Raw genomic sequence first — 19,393 nt, forward strand, 5'->3', positions numbered from 1 at the left:
GGCCCTGGAGACGCCGGGCGAGGGTGGGGAATGACCTCAGCCGTTTCTGCCACGTTCCAGCCAATCAGTCCCGCATCTTGGCATCCGAATCCAGGACCCCCGAAGCCGAAGGGGAAGAGAGCCAATCATAAGTGGTCTGGGGAAGAAGGACAGGCCGCTAGCCAATGGGAGTGGAGAGGCCCGGCTGCGCGTATCCAAGGAGCGCCGGGCTCGGGCTCGGGGGTGTGGCGCAGCGCCGGCGGGGGTGGGCGGGCGCGCCGGGTGACAGGTGTCAGCGGCGTCGGCATTCGGCGGCGATGGAGCGGCCCCGGGGAGCTGCGGACGGCTTCTCGCGCTGGCCCCTCGGCCTCCTCCTCCTCTTCCTCTTGCAGCTGCTGCCACCGGCGACCCTCGGTCAGGACCGGCTGGACGCGCCGCCGCCGCCTGCTTCGCCGCTGCTTCACTGGTCTGGCCCCGTCGGGGTGAGCTGGGGACTGCGCGCGGCCGCGGCCGGGGGCCCAATCCCCCGCGGCGGCCGTTGGCGCCGCAGCGCGCCCAGCGAGGACGAGGACTGTGTCCGGGTCCGCGACTTCGTCTCGAAGCTGGCCAACAACACGCACCAGGTGAGCGGGCGCGGGGCCCAGGCGACGCCCGGACTGTGAGGTACCGCCCTCGGCCCCTGGTGGCCGGCCGCCGCTCCCGCGCCGCGTCCGCTCTTCCCTGCCCCGCGCGCCTCGCTTCTCCGCCAGGCGGAGGCTCCCGGGCCGCGGCCCGAAACTGCGGCGGCTGGCCGGGCGGAGTCGGCCCGGGCGGGCTGGCGGCCGGGGACGCTGAGGCCCGCGGGGCTGTTTCGTCACAGGGGAAGCAATCTTAGACTTTCACAGCGTTCTGTTTTTTTTTTTTTCAAAGTTGTCATTGTTTGCCGTCTGTATAAACAATCAGACCCACTAACGCTATTACCTACCAGGAAGCTGGAGGAATAATTAGCTCTTAAGTGCTTGCAGGAGAAGTTGGGCTGCGCAGAAGCAGAGGCGTGTCCTTTCTGGGTCAGTACTTTCAGGGTGGTGGGGCGGGTGTTCAGAAATCCCAAAGCAGTTGTTGGGCTATGGCGTGTATTTGAATGGTTAAAGGGACTAGCATGGAAATGAGATGACATTGAAACGGAGCCATAAAATGACAACTTCCCTGCTTCTAAAGACTGCTCAAGCTCTCGTTTGTTTCTTTGTTTTTGTTTTTTCCAGGATGCACCCGCAGAACCCTAGGATCTGACCCAAAATGACCTTGAGAGGCTGTCAGAACCAAAAGTCCCATGAGCAGAACCCGAGGAACAGAACAGGGCCTCTGGGATCTAGATTAGAAGTGAGGGGTGCCCTCAGAAGTTGCAGGAGAGACCAGAATTATACACAAGCTCCACTTGGACAGATTGACCGGGTTTCAACTGTCCCAGGATTCTGGGTTACAACCAATCAGCCCTTTCTTTTCCCCAACCCCAGAACACTTAAATTCCTTCCCCACAGTCCCATCCAGAAGACACATTTGAGCAGCCTTTTCTCTCTGCAAAAACTGGTACCATAGTAGTGGCTTCACTGTGTCCAGCAGATAGCCCTTGCTCAGTCACAATATTATTTATGTGAATTCTCTTACTTCTTCAAAATTGACCTTCTTTTCCTGGTCTTGGACACTGACCAGGATGTCCATATCCTATCGGGACAAGATTTCCAATAGCTAAGAAACACATTGTAGATATTCTTCTTGAATCCAGTTCTTTGGCAAAAGAACATTATGACACTTCTGTCTTTGGGGAACATCAGCTCAACCTTTGACACACTCCTGAACTGAGGAAATTAAGAAAGTCCTGACTCCTTGCTTCAGTACAACTAGGGCATCTTCCTCATGTTCTTTTTAAAATTAACAAATGTTGCAACCCACGTGAGCAAAGTGAATTTTCAGCTCAACATATTTTCTTCCTGTGTCTTTATCTCTTTCAAACAGAATTTACACATGGGGGCGGAGATGGGTGGCTAATGTTCTGAGGGGAAGACTTGATGTTTTATTATTTCCTTGTGATGCTGGAGATGGAACCCAGCACCTTGCACATGCTAGGTAAGCGCTCTACCACTGAGCTATATCCCTAGCCCCTGGTGGCTACTGTTCTGTACCTGCACAGTTCTTGTGTAACCACATGCTATTCCAGTATCAGCCCAGCCTTGATGTCATGTTAGACTATCTTTCTGGATCCATATGGGTTACCTGTGACAAAATTCTCAGATCTGGAGACACAGGCCCTTGACGTCAATGCACACATATTCAAGGAAAACTGTGCAAGCCAAGAAGCAGCTAGGTAAGGGTAACTACGAGTGCTAACGGGTTGGGCAAGTTGGGTGAAGATAGGGGGAAATGAGTACTGGGAAGCCTTCCTGTTTGATGAGGAAAAAAAAAATTGTGTTTAGTTCCTTTTCACTGTGGGTTGTTGAGAAAGGCTTTACAACACTGATGCTTAATTTCTATCAGAATTACATCTGCCTTGGATCAGGCAGACCCAGTGTTGTAACTACATTTCAGGTTCTTCTCTTGCTAGTTGGCCTACCTTTTACATCTGCAGCTACTCTTGCATTTAGTCCTTTAGCTAGACTCTTCCTGGTTAGTTTGATTGATATGTCCTATTGATTCCAAACAAGGAGCTTGAGAAAGCCGGCTGGGGGTGGGGGGAATCTGAAACCACTCATTCTTCGAAGTCCATATGTGAAAGAATTTCCCTCTATTTCTTTCCTTTGATTTAGCTGCTTTTTTCTGATTTTCTTTTAGCTTTCTTCAGTTTTCTGAAGAAAGCTATTTATTTATTTAATAATAAATATTTATATTTATTATTATTTATAATAGATTTTTTTTTTTGCAGTTGTCATTCATCCATAGTTCTTCAGAGATCTTATCCCTTTTGGTTAAAACATAGTGGAGCTTTTAATAGCCTTCACCTTAGAAATAATTAAGGTAGCTCTTAAAAATTCTGCTTCCTTACCCAAGAATTGTTACGTAGTAATTTGTATTTTTAGAAGTCATCATAAATCTTCCTGATCTGTACTGAAGAGATCTAGTATTTTTGGACCCTTTATAAACAGTGCAAAATAAAAGCATCAGCGTGACAAAACAACTTTTTATCAGAGACATTGTATACTTCTGTATAGTTAGGAAAGGACGTGTCATTTAGAATAGTTTTTCTTATATAATCTGACAGGATTCAATTCTCAAGAAAAAACAGAAGATCTTGGCTCTCTCCTCATTTCTTACAACTTGATGCTGTTCTTTTCAAGCCACATTAATTCCTATAACCAGTGTATGTGAATTGCCCTCCTAAGGCTCCGATCTGGCAGGGCGGGGCAGGTGGGGGTTGCCAAGTTACAAAGAAAAGATAATTCAGACTGGAGAATGCACAGCCTCAAAAGATTTTCGTGAATCTCCTAGACCTGTTTCTATGGCTTATGAGAATATATCAACATTTCAATAATCTTATTAAGAAAGCAAAGTAAAGCTAAAGTATGATAGTGCTTTTACAGTATGGTTTTAAGAGACCTGTGTGCTAATGCTGTAACTCAAGCTTCTTGGCTCATGAAACCCAACAGGTTATTCACTTTGCCCAACCCTCCCTGTTTCTTTCTCTCTAGGAAGTTTCCTTTCATATGCTTTATTTTCACTCTTGATGATAAGTTTTTTCAAATATATTGGATTTATTTTGGACCATATATATTTTCATATAGTCATGATTAAATGCTCTATTTGGGAATTTGAATGAGTGCAGATTTTTTATAATAAATACAGTGGACTCAAGAAAGTGGAAATAAAAAATACTATTACTAAAAACGGTAAACAAAAGGAATGACAAGAAAAAGGAGAATGATATGATTATCAAAAATGATGCTTCCTAATTTTGTTCTGAGGTTTACATGCCATGGAAAGGCAGTATAGCATCATGGGGCAGGCCTGTCTGCACTTGAATTTTGGCTATGTTACTTATAGTCTGTATTGTCTTGGGTAAGTTATTTAAGCCCTCTGTTATTTAAGCCTTCCTAATCTATAAAATGGAGATGGCCAGAGTATGTGCTATGAGAAATAAATAAATATAATATATAAAATGCATTGTGTATTAACTCATTTGAACAATGCCTGATATTTAGCACTCAATAAATAATTACTATTTTTTTTATTAGGGTTCATTCATAAATGCTATTTTCTTAGACTCAATAAGCTTTTGCTTTTAAACTCAAACTGTTTTCAGGCCACATTTTTCACTAATTCTTTCAAGTGCTTGGAATGTTCATGATATGTATAACCTTTGTACATGAGAGAAATTCAGCAGGCTCAGAAGATTTTATTAATGTTGGTTGCTAAGTTGGGTTGCTTCAAAACAGCCTTCCTATAAGCACCCCTTTGAGGGTAGGCATGAGTGTAAAGAAACAGTTGAAATGTCTTGGCCAGAGTTACAGTGGTGGTGACATAATTTCCTTACTTTTCATTCCTGTGTATAGATTTAAAACTTTTCAGACTTATGCTTAATAGGGCCAGTAACTGTCGTTCATTCTCTCCTCTCTCTGCTCCTGTCACTAACTGCTTCTTTACACATAACTTTCTGATTTCTACCCCAACATCAAAGCATCTGGTTTCTTAAATAAATAGGCCCTGAGGAAAGGCTGTTGTATGGGCTGTCAGCTCTGAGAAGAATGTGTGTGTTTGTTTGTGGGACTGGCAGGGCTGAGTCCAGGCTGACAGGACTGTTGGTGGCTTCTGGGAGCTGCTGCTCTCATCCTGTTGTGTATCACCAGACCTTTGTAACACCCGGAATCCTGAAGGTCAGTGCCTTTAATTGCCCAAAACTTCCTAACTGCCTCATTTATTCCAGTTCTTGGCCTCTCTTCATCCTACCTTCCCCGGAAAGCTGCTTCCACCCTCTAGTGTATTTCATCTCTTGAAGCCTGTTTAGTCCATTCATTTTGAATTAAGGCATGGGACTTCTGGAGGCTATCCTTCTTGGTCCTGGTTGAGCACAGTAAGCAAAATCCCCAGGAAGAGTCCTTTGCCATAGTGGTTAGACCTTTAATCCCAAAGAGGATATTAAAATGATGCATGTATCAAGGATTCCAGGAAGAGCTATCAACAGATTTGATGAAATCTAATCTATCTGGGTTAGTCTTTGGAAAGTGTGAGGTTTGGGGGTGAAGGTAGAAAGCTAGCCAGGTAGGGCAAATGTCTGAAAGGGAATGCAGTGTAACAATTAGGCAAGTTCTATGCTGACTCAAATGTTTGGCTCTGTGAATATGGATTTTTTATTAGAAATTTGGGTTTTATCTCTGCTTGTGAAAATAACTGGAAGATGGCTTATGTTCTGGTCAGTTTCTAATGACTGTTTTCTTTCTATAATAATGATAATAATAGGCTCTCCACCCTGCTATTTTGATATGTTCTTTCATGTTAGATTCATAGGGGCTGTTAACAGCTTCTTCTTCACTCTGCCTGTTTTCAATCAGCTCTTGCTAACAGACATCATACTCTCAGTGGGTGACTGCAGAGGCTGTCCTCCCCAACTTTGTCCTCGTTGACCTCTTACCCTTGTGTGGTCATCACATACCAGGCAATGCTTATTACCCAGTTGTAGTAGTAAGTAGAATAAAATATTTCCTTTTTTACTCCCTTCCTATCTACTCCTACCCCTACATTTCTGTCTTTGGAGAAAGTGAACTGCATTTTGAGGCTGGAGAATCTTTTATATGACTAGGAGCTAATATTAAGTCAGATAAAACTGTCAGATTTGACATGTAATTAGCTCTAGGAAGAGCTCTGTGGCAATGGCTCAAAAATGTTATGACAGCTACTGCATTTGTAAATTTCTATAAGTTTTCAGTTCCCTTTTACTGCCTTTGTAACCAGCATTTTTATTTACTCCTCTTTTTAGAAACTTGTTCTTCCCACTTTGTGGCCTCATGATCTGTCTATAGGTGGGTTTCAGAAGTAATGGTGCTTGAGGAACGAGCTGAACAATTTCAGTCAGTTCTAGGAAGCTTTTTTGTTGTTGTTTAATGGTGACTATGGTCAAAGTTGGGCTAGTAGCGTATGACTTCAAGCCAGTTGGGTTAAATAAGTCATCATGGGAAACTTTCATATCTATAAAGATTGTTAGATGAATGCTGGGCATGTGGGTATATTTAAAGATTGAGGCTATTTTTCCTTCTCTACCCTCAATCCAGTCTCAGGAAACCACAGTAAAAACAAAATCCTTCCATTCAGAACCTGTGGTGTTCTCTTGAGAGAAAGTTTTCTGTGAATGTAATTTGTTTTCTGTTTTCTGTTTTGGTGTCTGGCCCTCAGTTCCTCATCTACAACATAAGAAATTTTGCACTACCTTTAAAATGTCTAAAAAAATTCTGTGATTCTCATGGAAGAAGAAGAGGCCAGGGGTTGTGATCACAAATGTTTATTGGTGGATTCCAAATTTAGAAGCAAATTGTGGCTGTTCAGCTTCCCAGTAGAACTTGAACCTAGCATGGATTTCACATCTGGGGGTGATTTGTTACCACCTCTAGAGCATGCTTCAGTGAAATATGAGTGTTATTAAAAGACAGCAGGAATTTTTTTTCATGGAACTATGAAAGACATTTGTCTCTTATTTTTTGCATAATACTTTACTGTTCCTTGTTGACTGAAAAATTTAATGCTAATAAAAGCTACTAGGTTGAATAGACCAAAAGTAAATCTAATAGGTATGTAGCAATAAATGTGTGTTTTCTTTTTCTAAAGTATTCTGCCAAAACAGCCCCCAACACCTGGCTTTTTCTTCATTTTAACTGCCTGTGTATTTGAAAATAGATGGTCTGCTTTTTTAAGTGTACTTACATGTGATTAATCGGCTTGATTTGTTGTCACTAGAAGAAAGTGTACATTTGTTCTTCTAGGGCTTATACTATCCCTCATGTGTTTACTTTTATTAAGAGTTTTGTTCTGCATGTTCTAAAAAGACATTCTAAAAAGCTCTGACATTTCATTTATGTCAGTTTGCAAGTCTGGCTCAATAGTAAGATCACCCCAAAGGACCACAAGAAATTGAACTAGGAAGAAAATTTTTAATTCCCTTTAATATTTCTTGGACAAGGGAGCAGATCAAATGCTTATGTGGTACTTTGTTTGTAATAAAAGGTATCAATACATTGTATAAAAAAATTCAAAAGAGACATTTCAACACCTAGATTTGAGTCTTGGTTCTTCTGCACCTTACCTATGTGATCATGGACAAGTACTTAATTTCTCTGACCTTTATAGTTGTTTTTTAAACTAGAGAAGCAGACTCTTAGGGTTGATTGGAAGATCAAAAGAGAAATTTTATCATCGTGTCTTGTTAAATGTAATGTATTATGTGAATGTCATTCACTTAAACACTTCTGGGGCCTCCCTATGTGGGTGAATAGAGCCCAGGCCTGTGCATATGCAAAGCTAAACACTGGTGGTGCCTTTATATACTTTTCAGTGTTTCAAGACCACTCACTGAGAGTTTGTGAGAAGGCTGGCCCACTATCATGCAGTGTTCTGGGAAGGCCTCCTGAGTAAAGAGAGAAGCAAGGCAGAGGTAATTCTGTAAAGCATTGAGGTAGCAAAATCAGAGATCTGCTCAGGGGGTAGCCAGTGATAACTTTATTTTAGAGAGAGGTAATTGTTAAGGAGAATGACTGTTTCCATGGAAATATATGGAGAATTAGGAAAAAAAAAAGATAGCTCATTAGCTGGGGTAGAAAAAGGGAGTGTTTGTCTCTAGGACTTACTGGTGGTAGTGTTTTAAGACAGTAGTAGACACAGGTTGGAGATGGAGAAACCAGAGGTGGCAATGAGGAGCCAGGAAGAGTTGCCTTTTCAGAGGCTGCCCACTGCCATGGGCTTTGGAGGCATATGCCCAAACAGGATAGCAGAATGGAGGGCAGGGTGAACTTGAGGTGCTAAAGGTTATGAGAACACTCTCTGACTTGTGGACATTACTGAAGAATGTGAACCAAGGCACAAAGAAACCTAGGTGCCTATGAACAGAGTTCCCTTTTCTGAACATTTGTGATCCAGGTTGAACACTGGCTGATTATGTGTTTAATAGTTTGAGTCATACATTGTTAGGCTTGTTAGCAGGTGCAATCCTCACTTTTACTCATGAGGCTAATGACTTGCTCACTGGCTGAGAGCTGGGAGTAAAACCCAGATGTCCCAACATGGTGCTGCATTTGGAAGTGTTCCATGAGATATTTAAATCAGTGCACTTGCTTTAGGGGCAAGACAAGGCTGAAAACCCCAGTTGTAACTCAGGTAGTTGTGAATGCTTCTCTGCTCAAAGTTATCAGATCCTCAATAGAACTCAATTAGCCTTTCTAAGCTTCAGTTCCCCAACACATGAAGTGTAGCATTATCATGAGGTTTTAAAGAGAAAATATAGGTGAAAAATGTTTTTGAAAACTTGAGGTACTATGTGAGTATGAATTGCATACTTTCTTAATAAGCCTGTTGATCTGTCACAGTCCTCACAGGGCCCAAGTGTTAGCTAAAGGATCCTGATAAATACAGCCCTTAAACCAACTCCCAAGGAACATGTAAATAAAAGGAGACAGATGAAGAATAAATTCATTTGGTTTCATCCCTTGGCAGGGTTGGTTGACAGGCTTGGGCGGGGGTGGCAAGAAGGAGAATGAGTCAAGATTGGCAGACATGTAAGAAGTGTATGTGGTGGTGGTCTTCTGTTTTTAACCTTTGCAATTACATTGAAGTTATAACTTGTTTGAGGAAAATGGTTGGATGATAACAGGATTTCAGGTATCCGACCTAGATTCAACCTTCAGTGGCAACCATGGGCAAATTAATCTCTATGCATCTTAGTTTTTCCATTGATAAGATAAAGATAAATGGGATGTCTAATACCTACCTCTTAGGGTCATTGTGAAGATTAAAGCCACAAGATTTTAATACGGGATTTAGTGTGTATTCAACTTTTGTTGAATAAAATTTCTCATGTGTTATCAGTTAGATGTTTAAGTATTTGTTTACGCTTATGTGCTTAAACATTTTTTCATAGCTATAATATTCCTGGATAATTATTGTGGATACTCACAGGAACCAAATCTAGATTTAAAAATGTATAATTGGCCTTTAATATTTGAGAGTTCCATCTCTATGGACTCACCCAACCATAGATCAAAATATTTTTTTCAAAAATTGTATCTATAGAAATATATACAGATTTCCTTTTGTTACCATTATTCCCTAAACAATATGGTATAACAAATATTTACAGTGTATTAGGTATTATGAGTCATCTACAGATGATTTAAAATATATAGGAGAAGGTGGGTGTGACAGCATACACCTGTAATCTCAGCTATTTGGGAGGTAGAGACAGGAGGATCATGGTTCAAGGCCAGCCTGGGCAAAGTTAGCTGGACTCCCTATCTGAAAAACAAATGAAAAACAAAAGGCCTGGGGTGTAATTCAAATGGTAGAGCACTTGCCACAATCAAGAGGCCTTGAGTTCAATCCCCTGTACTGCCCTCCCAGATATATATATATATATATATATATATACACACACACACACACACATATGTTATATCGCCTTGGACTTGGTAAAAATAAAGGTAGAGTGGTGAGGGAGAGATCATCTGTTCAAAGTGAATTTCTAGAAGTAGAAAATAGTAAGTAAATATTCAGAAAACAATTGTCAGATACCAGGTCATCTGGTTATAATAATCTCAAGTAGACATAGTTAGTTTTAAATAACTTAAAATTATAAAGAAGACTTCTATAATTTAATAACCACTTCTCCTTCAAGTTTTAGTTCATTGGAGTCAGCAACTGTGATTTGAAGTTGATAGCTCTGAAATAGCACCTTGCATGTTTCACCCTTTCATTAACTGAACAGCCATGGGTAACTTTGACTCTACTGAGAGAAGTCTTGAGAAATATCAACCAGAAGCGACAGATACTTCACAGGAACTTTGCTTGGGAAGATAACAGATCAGAATGCTGAAGGAACTAGTTTTTATTACATGGATAGTTCTTCAACCTGCTATTTTACCACTTCCGACCTATGTTAATCCTCTGTTCCTGTTAAAATGACCTTCTCAGCAGTCCCCAGCAGCTCTGCTGCTTCTCCATCTTTGTTCTCATGCTTTTCCCTTTGTCTGAATACCCTTCTAGTGCTGGTTACTTTCTCCTATAACACTTAACCACACCATATATAGTACAGCATTTATAGTATTTTATCTTGTATTCAGTTTCATTTATAAAAGTTTTATTCCCCAAATTATAAACTTCTTAAAAGTAAGGCTCAACTTGTACAATGAGTCTTTATCCATTTTGTCTCAGAAGTACTGGAGAAAGAGTAGCATTTAAACATGTCACCTGGAGGTGGACAGATATGAGTTTGAGACCTTGCTATGCTACTTCCAGCTGTGTGACTTTGGGCAAATTACTTCTTGGAGTCATTGTCATTAACAAAGTAGCAGTGATGCCTTATTTTATATATATATAAAATAAGTGCTCAGTATTATTATTCTTTACTTCAACAATGGTTTATTGAGCACTTAGATGTGTTAGGCACTGTAGTAAGTCCTGGGAGCTGGTACAAAACACAACAGATATCACCTCTGCCTTTATGGAGATTATGGACAAATGGAGAAAATGATGACTAAACAATACATATTTATGAATATGATAAGTACCAAGAAGAAAAGAAGTAACTACAGGAGAATAATTGACAGAGACCTTTTTATCTGGGGCATTAGGAAGGATTTGCTGAGAAGTTATTTAAACTGATATTTGAAGGTGAATAGAATTTTGCCAGGAGGAGTATCCCAGGCAAAAAGGACAGCATGTTCATGAGGCCCAGGTCTAGGAAGAGCTTGTCGTACTCAAAGATCTGGAAGGAGGCCAGAATGGTTGTAGCAGAGACAGTGAGGGTGGGAGTCCCTCCACCCAGTGAGTGAACAGTGAACCTTTATGGTTCTGGCAGCTAACTCAGCTGGCAGCTGGAACATGTCTCTTCCTCATTTTCTTTTCTTTATAATGTGACTAGGATGTAAAAAATAAATGGTTAAAGTTTTGAAACATGGCTCATTTATTGGGCAAGATTAGGAATGAATTGTCCATGGAAGTGAATTTTTAAAAAATACCTACCCCTTTAAATGCCAAAGATTTTCTTTTATAGAAATCTGTCTAAAATGTTTCTTGGCCTTTTTAGTCAACAGTATGACAGAGGGTCATTAAGAAGAAATTAAATTATGCTCTGCCATGACTCACATTATTTTAACATGGTATGGCATTTAATGTCCATAGGGCTATTCAGAAACATGGGGGTATCTTCTTCCCTTTTCCAGTGGTCCATATTTGTAAGCTTAGCATTATTGTCCGCTTGTTTAAGTTTGCTTTTTTTGCTTTGTAAAATCTATATTCCCCTCACAATATCCTGTTCCTTCTTGCTGATGTCTCTGTCTGTCCCTCAATACACCATTTCTCAAATTTGGTTTGCTTTCTTGTTAAGCTAAGAAAGCAGATTTGAGTAAATTGAATTAGAGTAAATTGAACTTGGTGTACAACTTTCTCATGGAGGTCAAATGCATAGATTTTTTTTCCAGTACTTGAGTTTGAACTCAGGGCTTCACTCTTGCTAGGCAGGTGCTCTATCCCTTGAGCCACTCCATCAGCAACCCGCCCCCCCCAGCCCCACTGTATGTGTGTGTGTGTATTTATTTTTGTTTTTGAGATAGGGTCTCACTTTTTGCCCAGGCTGGCCTTGAACGGTGATCCTCCTGATCTCTGCCTTCCAAATAGCACTCGGCTAAATGCATAAATGTTTAATGCATGGATGGTGCTGCATCAGCGGTGTCCATTGCTTACTTTCAGTGAGTCTTCAGGTTGGTGGGATGTCTGGTAATGGGAACTGAAAGCTGGTTTGTTGGTTTTAAAAAAACAGATACATAGCAGTGGAAAAGCAAACTGAGTGACTAAATTCTTCATGAGTCATAGAATTTTAAAGCTGAGAGAAACTAGAAACATTGTCATTCCAGTGCCCTCCCCCATGGTGATGTTAGGCCGCACTGCCGAGTTCACACAGCTTTTGGCAGAGCTGGGAATAAAATTCAGGCTGCCTGATTATTAGCCCAGTGTTCAACTCTGTATCTTCCTGTCTCTCAGAAAACTCTGAATAATTGAATAGATTTGAAAACTTGTACTTTTTTTGTTTTGCTTTTTCATTTCTAAGAATAGTCTCCATGAGAACTGGAACATTTGTGATCTTATTTTTGGCTCATGTTTCATGATCCTAGCAGTGCCTCATCTAACAAAACTATGTTAAGATTTTTGTCCTGCCTGCAACTGCAAATGCATCACTCATTTGGGTTCCAGACTTTTCTTGCACATCACTGTGTCCTGTCCCTGTGTCCTTAGTTGGAGTTTGGAGTTTCCAGTCTGTATGGGATTACCAGTGCCTTACTTTTGTATGCTGGTTCATTGGATTCTTATCATTCCTGTGTGTGAAGAAGCATAAGTCATCTTAACTCCTGAGGAAGTGGATTCCCAAGAAAAGTGATTTGTGCCTACATTCCTAGCTAGTTTGTTGCTGGACTGGACTGGGCTTAACACTCTTTTGTAGCTACTCACCCCCACCCCAGCAGGGTATCTTCTATAGATTACATGTTTAGGCTTAATGTTTACACTGTAACAGAAGCCTGTTAATAGGGTCTAAGTTCCACAAGCTCAGAGCATCTATTATTATTGCTGTCTTCCCAGTGCCTCAGATAGTGTCCTGCACGTGGTAGGTGCACAGGGGTACAGTCTACCCTTTGTATTCTTCTGCATTTACAGATACAAACAGTTTTGTTTTCTTGCTGTGTTGGAGATCAAACCCAGGGCCTTGCACATGCTGGACAAGCTCTACTACTGAGCTACATTCTTAACACTTTTATTCACCAATTTTGACTTTAAAAATTGGAAAAAATAATTGCATCTATACTGAACATGTACAGTCATTATACTTTTTTGTCATTATACTTCTAAACAACAAGGTATGACTATTTACATAACATCTACTTTGTATTAGGTATTATAAGTGATCTAGAGATGATTTAAATTATAGGGGGTTATGTGCAAACACTATGCCACTGGATGGAAGGGACTTGATTATTGTGGATTGTGGTATACACAGGGTTCCTGGATGCAATCTTCCATGGATATCAAGGTGATGTTGAAAGAAGGCATGTTTGTAGAATGCCATTATTGTACTTCCTCCCCTTTTGCTTGTCACAGAGGCTGCTCCTGATGGCAAGATAGCAGGGCCTTCTGCAAGTGGCTTTTAACTTGCAGCTCACCATGGAAATGGACCCATGCTCACTTGTGCCAGTGTTAGTTCTTTCAGCATTTTCCTTTTAATCAAGTGTGTAACTAAAGATAGGCACAAGTTTCTCATGCCTGACTTTTCCCAAGTTACAGTGACTCTTTAGACCAACTTGAAATTTTCCAAGCTCATAGTAGCAGTAATTTAATTAGGCTTCTAGTTTAATTAGATGTGAAGAGAAAGTTGTTTCTGTGAAGAATGATGTATTTTGTGACCTTTTTTCATTTCTGGACAGAACTAGGGGTTATCATGTGAGTATAGAGCTGATCATTGTGTTAATCCACAGTCTGAAGTATGTGGGCTTCTGTGTTAAGATGGCAAGAAATAAGTAGGCAGGGCATCATCAGCTCTCATGTGGAGGTACTTCAGAGCAGGGAGTACAAGTTGTCCCCTACTTTCTAATATGAGTTCCTGAAAACCTGTTTGACAGTCAGATGGCAACTATAAATGCCAGCCAGTGGACTCCCTGCTACCCAGAGATCCCCCAGTGTGGGTAATAGCTAGCTATTGGAACCATGTGGGGCAGTAGAAATTACTGTTCAACAGGTGATGGACAAAATGCTCTGAGTGACTCTGAAAAGGAGCATTGAGGTTAGTGTGTGCCATTAGGGAATCTGCCTTAAATCTAGGACACCTATGTTACTATGGCCCAGTATGGCAGGGGCTCTGACCTGTCCTGTAACAGGCTGATGCATCCATTGGACAGTGTAATAATGTAAGTAAGGGTGAACTGAATGGTCTATGAGTTCTTTTTACATTATCCTTTCACATAAACTTTTTCATGTATTTTTTAAACTAAATTTTATTTAAAAAATAATTCCTGATAATTAGAAGTCTGTTGAGGGTAACTCATGCATGGTACAAAACCTATAAAGAAGACTGCAGTCCTATCAGATCAGTTCTACCATTTAGAGGCAGATACTGTTAATATTTTAAAAGGATCCTTCCAGATATCTCTATAACCACAAATATACTCACATTATTTTGCATGCTATTCTGTAACCTAATTTTTACTCAATGTATTATGTGTAACTTTCTTTGTTTTCTTTTCCTTTTTTTAAAAACTTAGACAAGGAGTATCTTTCAATACCACTAAATACCTGGGACATTTTAAATAGTTCCTTATAAATTGTTTCATGGCATAACAAGATTATGTTAAATAAGTTAATTTGACATATCTTCAATTCCTCACCCATAATGCATGGATCTAGTGAAATCTCATGGGGTTGTTATGTGAATAAATGATAGTGTGTGTAAGATACCTGGGACAGAAGACACATAGGAATGCTCAATAATAACATCACAAATATAACATCTTTTGTAAAGATGTGAAGTACCCTCTTACAATTGCAGGGTCACATGGTATGGACAGTCTCAGTTCTTTACATTACCAAGGAGCTTTGCAGAAAAGTTGTTGTAGTTCATCTGTTCCTACCCACCTTGCAGGAAGGCGCTCCAGGCCTTACACCCTCACTGATGCATTTTGTCAGGTTATTTAACCTTTGTAAATCTTAAAAGTGAAAATGTTACCACATCATTTTTTTATTACTAGTGAGATTGGGTAGCTTCTGATATGCTTTTTGGCTATTTCTATATCTTTTTCTTTAAGTTGCTTGAGTCTTTTGCCTGTCTTCAAAGACCCATTTGAGCTCATTGCATTTTGTTTGTTTTTTTGAGACATGTAACATATGTAACATACCTTTTTTTTTTTTTTTTTTGAGGCAGGGTCTTTCTAGCTCAGGCTAGCGTCAGATTCAGGATTCTCCTGCCTTGGTTTCCTGGGTGTTGGGATTACAGTCCTGTACCCTCATGCTTGGCCATAACATCTTTTTCTTTTTTTAAATAATAGTGATGTAGACATAAACTTTACCTTCTGTTTGCTAGATTTCCCTATTCCTAACTGTTTTTATATAGTTCAGTGTTTTAACATTTGAGTTCTTTTTAACCACATATTTCCTTTATTCTAACAATTGAACCAATTGGTTGACCACAGTTAGCTCTGTATGCAGTTGGAAACTGGTCCTATCTGAGAAAATGATCCTGTGGTCTCATCTCAGCTTTCTTTGGTTCTTTCAAGCAGAAGTATTGTTTCTAAAGTGTCCAACATATTTCATTTTCTCTATTTTTATTTTCTTTTTATTTTATCTTCAACTTTGTTTATCCTGTTCTTAAAATTATTATTTAAATAAATATCTACTGCATCCTTAGCACTTTTCTTCTTGGTAATATTAGTTAAATCTTATTTGTGTTATCCTTTGAAAAATTTCAAAATACTTGCATATATGTTCCTGTTTGTTCTACCTGCACAACTACCTTCTACCACCATCTGCTCTCACCTCTGTAAGCTCTAATTTCTTCATACACAAATATTTCAATTTCTCTTCTATATAGTCTGCCCCTGGTCATTGCCTCTAGAAACCTTTTTGTTTAGGGCATCTTTACCAATTTTTAATTATATGGCATTTATGGCAACTACAGTGGGAAGGAGAGAGATAAGGTCATCATTATATGTATGAATACCCAAGAACATATGCTAGTACTTCAGTGTTTTGACTGACTGTGAGGACAAAGAAATAAACCCTATTCAGACATTACTTACTGACATGATTGTAACCATGGTGGAAGGAAGATTATGCATCGATCTCCACTGTTGGTAGCAGGACTTTGTGAATACTGTAGACTTTTGTGGAGATGTTTGTGGAGTACTTAAAATGTGTAAGACCTGGTGGTAGGCCTGACAGGTTGTACTATGGAGCTGGGGTGTAGCTCATGTAGAGCTGTAGTCCTCAGCACTGAAAAAAACTCTCATAGCATAATTTGAGAGGTAGGCAAATATGTAAATAGTAATAGTAGGGAAAATGCTATGAGAATAATACCTAGGAAGGGCTGGCAGAGTGGCTCAAGTGGTAGAGAGCCTGCCTAGCAAGCATGAAGACCTCAGTTCAAACCCCAATACTGTGCCCTCCCCACCACAAAAAAATCTCCTGGAATAATACAAGGAAAGAGAAGATCACTTTGACCTGTGATAATTAGGGAGCAAAATGATTAATTTTACGGAAAGATTGGACTTCAGCTTTCTTTCAAATCTTTTGCACAGATGTAGTCCGTCCCTTGTGGCTTTAAAATGAAGCACCCAGAAAATACCAATGGCTCATAACTGTAATCCTAGCTACTAAGGAGGTTGAGATCAGGAGGATTATGGTTCAAGGCCATCCTGGGCAAAAAGTTCACAAGACCCCCATCTTAACCAATACACAGATGGATGGGGAAGACCATGGTTTTAGGACAGCTCAAGCAGATTTCAAGAGACCTCATCTCAACAGGAAAAGCTGGTGTGGTGGTGCACATTTATCAGTCATCCCAGCTGTGGCAGGAAGCCTAAAATAGGAGAGTTGTGGTCCAGACCAGCATGGGCAAAAATCAAAACCCTATCTCAAAAATAACAGAGCAAAAAGAGCTGAAGGTGTGGCTCAAGCAGTAGAATGACTGCCTAGCAAGCACAAAGCACTGAATTCAAACCCCAGTACTTCCCCACCCTCCAAAAAAGATGGAAGAAGATAGAAAAGAAACATTCAAATTGGCTGTGTTGCCTTGTGCCTATAATCCCAGCACTCCAGAGGTTGAGCAGGTTGGAAAATTTGAGGCTAGCATAGGCTACATAACAAGACCCTGTCTAAAAAAAAAAGAGGAAATAACTAGCAAGCAATGGACAAGTACAGAACAGAACTTTTTGGGTTTTTCGAGACAAGTTCTCACTATGTAGCAGAGGCTGTACTTGTACTCACAGTCCGCCTGCCTCAACCTCCAGAGTGCTAGAATTATAGGCACATGCCACTATGTCCAGCTAGAACTTTTCTTTTTTGAAATCTGTATTTTTTGTGAATGCATATGGTACTGGGGTTTGAGCTCAGGGCCTTGTGCTTGCTAGGCAAGTGCCTACCACTTAAGTCACACCTCCAGCCCTTTTTGCTTTAGGTTATTTTTCAGATAGGCTCTCATGTTTTTTACCCCAGCTAGCCTTGGAGTTAAGTTCTTCTGCCTGTGTCTCCTGTGTAGTTGGGATTACAGGTGTATACCACTATGCCCAGCTTGTCTTGTTGAGATGGAGGAAGGGAGGTTGTTGACTTTTTTGCCCAGGTTGGCCTTAAACTGCTATCCTCCTGACCTCTACATCCTCAGTAGCTGGAATTACAGGCATGAGCCACCGAACCTAGTATAACCTGCATTTTTGAAAGATATTTATACTAGGTATAAAATTTGAGCTTGGCAAAGCTACAAAGTGAGAACCTGTCTCAAAAAAAATTTTTTTTGAGCTTGACCTTTTTTTTTTTTTTTGCTTGGGGTTTTGTTTGTTTGTTGAGACAGGGTCTCACTATTTTGCCTAGGCTAGTCTCAAGTTCATGGGCTCAAGCAATCCTCCTGTCTCAGCCTTCTCAGTAGCTGAGGCTAGAAGTGTGCACCATCATGCCTGGCACTCCACTGACTTCTGCCTTGCATTGTTCTTAGGAAAAGTCTACTGCCACTCTTTGTTCCTTTAAAACATACTCTGAATGTTTTGAAGATTTTTTCTCTATCACTTGCTTCAGACAATTTGAATATGAATAATTGTGGTATAGTTTTTATCATGTCTTTCTTTCTTTCTTTCTCTCTTGTTTTTTTGTGGTACTGGGGTTTGAACTCATACTTTGCCAGGCAAATGTTCTACCACTTGAGCCATGTCCCAGTCCTTTTTACTTTTTAGTTTATTTTTCAGCCAGGAGCTCACTTTTGCCAACCTTGAAATTGTGATCCTCCCATCTTCACCTCACATATAGCTGGGATTGCAGGCATATACCTCCATGCCTGGCCCTCGTCATGTCTCTTTAGATTGGCTTGTGAGTTTCTTGAACCTCTGATTTTATACTTTTATTTGCATTTAGGGGATTTTTTTTACTATTTGTTTTTTTTTTACTTTTTTTCTGTACTTGCTCCTCCCTCAAAATTCCTCCAGAAAACTACAATTTTACATATTAGATTGCTTGAAGTTGTTAAACAGCTCTGTGATGCTCTGATCATTTTTCCTGTACTTTTTTCTCTTTGTATTTTTTTTCACTTTGGATAGTTTGTATTGGTGTATCTTCAAGTTCACTAATCTTATTTGCAATCTATAATATCCTGTTGATCCTATCCCAGGGTATTCTTCATCTCAGACATTGTAATTTTCATTTCTATTTTGTTTGTTTGTTTGGCAGTACTAGGGTTTGAACTCAGGGCCTCACAATTGCTAGGCAGGCACTCTTAACAGCTGAGCCACTCAGCCAGCCCTGTGATTCTCATTTCTACAAGTCTGATTTGGGTCTTTTAAAAATATATCTTTTGTGTCTTTATTTGTCATGTTCAACCTATTCTCTAATTCTTAAACATAGAGTGTAGTTATAACTGTTTTAATGTCCCCATCTACTAATTCTGTTATTTGTGTCATATCTAGGGCAGTTTGTGTGATTTTCCTCTTCAGTATGCCTGTTTTCTTGATCTGGTGAATGTTGGTTGAATGTTAGATATTGTACATTTTATTTTGTGCAATATAGAAAACAGACTTTTTTTGTACTGTATATATTCTTGAACTTTGTTCTAGGACATAATTGGAAAGAAAAGGCTTTGATCCTTTTTGGGCTTGATTTTAAGCTTTTATTTTATTTTTGAGACAGGGTTTCAAAACCCAGGCTGACATTGAACTCATGATCCTCCTGCCTCAGAGTCCCAAGTACTTGAATTACGGGCATAAACTGCCATGCTCAGTTTCTAAGTTTTTTTAGGCAGGACAAGAACAGTCTAGGGTTAATTTTTCTTCACTATGATGGTAAACTTTTCTGCACACTCAATTCCCTTGAAATATGAGATTTTCTGTTATGTTTGTTGGGAACAGGGATTATTGCATTGTTCTCACCAGTCCTTTTAAGCGATTCTTTCCATGATAGTTTCCTCACATGCATGTACTGATCTGTAACTCATCAAAGATTTGACTAGATGGTTGGG

The 19,393-nt window shown here is 40.0% G+C and overlaps 1 protein-coding gene across 4 annotated transcripts in view; it reads left to right on the plus strand.

Annotated features, from left to right (window-relative positions):
• Nucleotides 1–251: 251 nt before the first annotated feature.
• Nucleotides 252–19,393, plus strand: part of Sort1 (sortilin 1) — an 88,150-nt gene continuing 69,008 nt past the window's right edge. For 2 of the 4 annotated variants that reach the window (XM_074050829.1, XM_074050830.1), the window contains exon 1: nt 252–602. In XM_074050829.1, the coding sequence (XP_073906930.1) occupies nt 297–602 (306 nt within the window). In that variant the 5' untranslated portion in view covers nt 252–296. The remainder of the gene's footprint in view (nt 603–19,393) is intronic. The other 2 variants (XM_074050831.1, XM_074050832.1) reach the window with 1 other exon arrangement.

This window comes from Castor canadensis, chromosome 12 (assembly GCF_047511655.1).
Source record: "Castor canadensis chromosome 12, mCasCan1.hap1v2, whole genome shotgun sequence".
Classification (NCBI taxonomy): domain Eukaryota; kingdom Metazoa; phylum Chordata; class Mammalia; order Rodentia; family Castoridae; genus Castor; species Castor canadensis.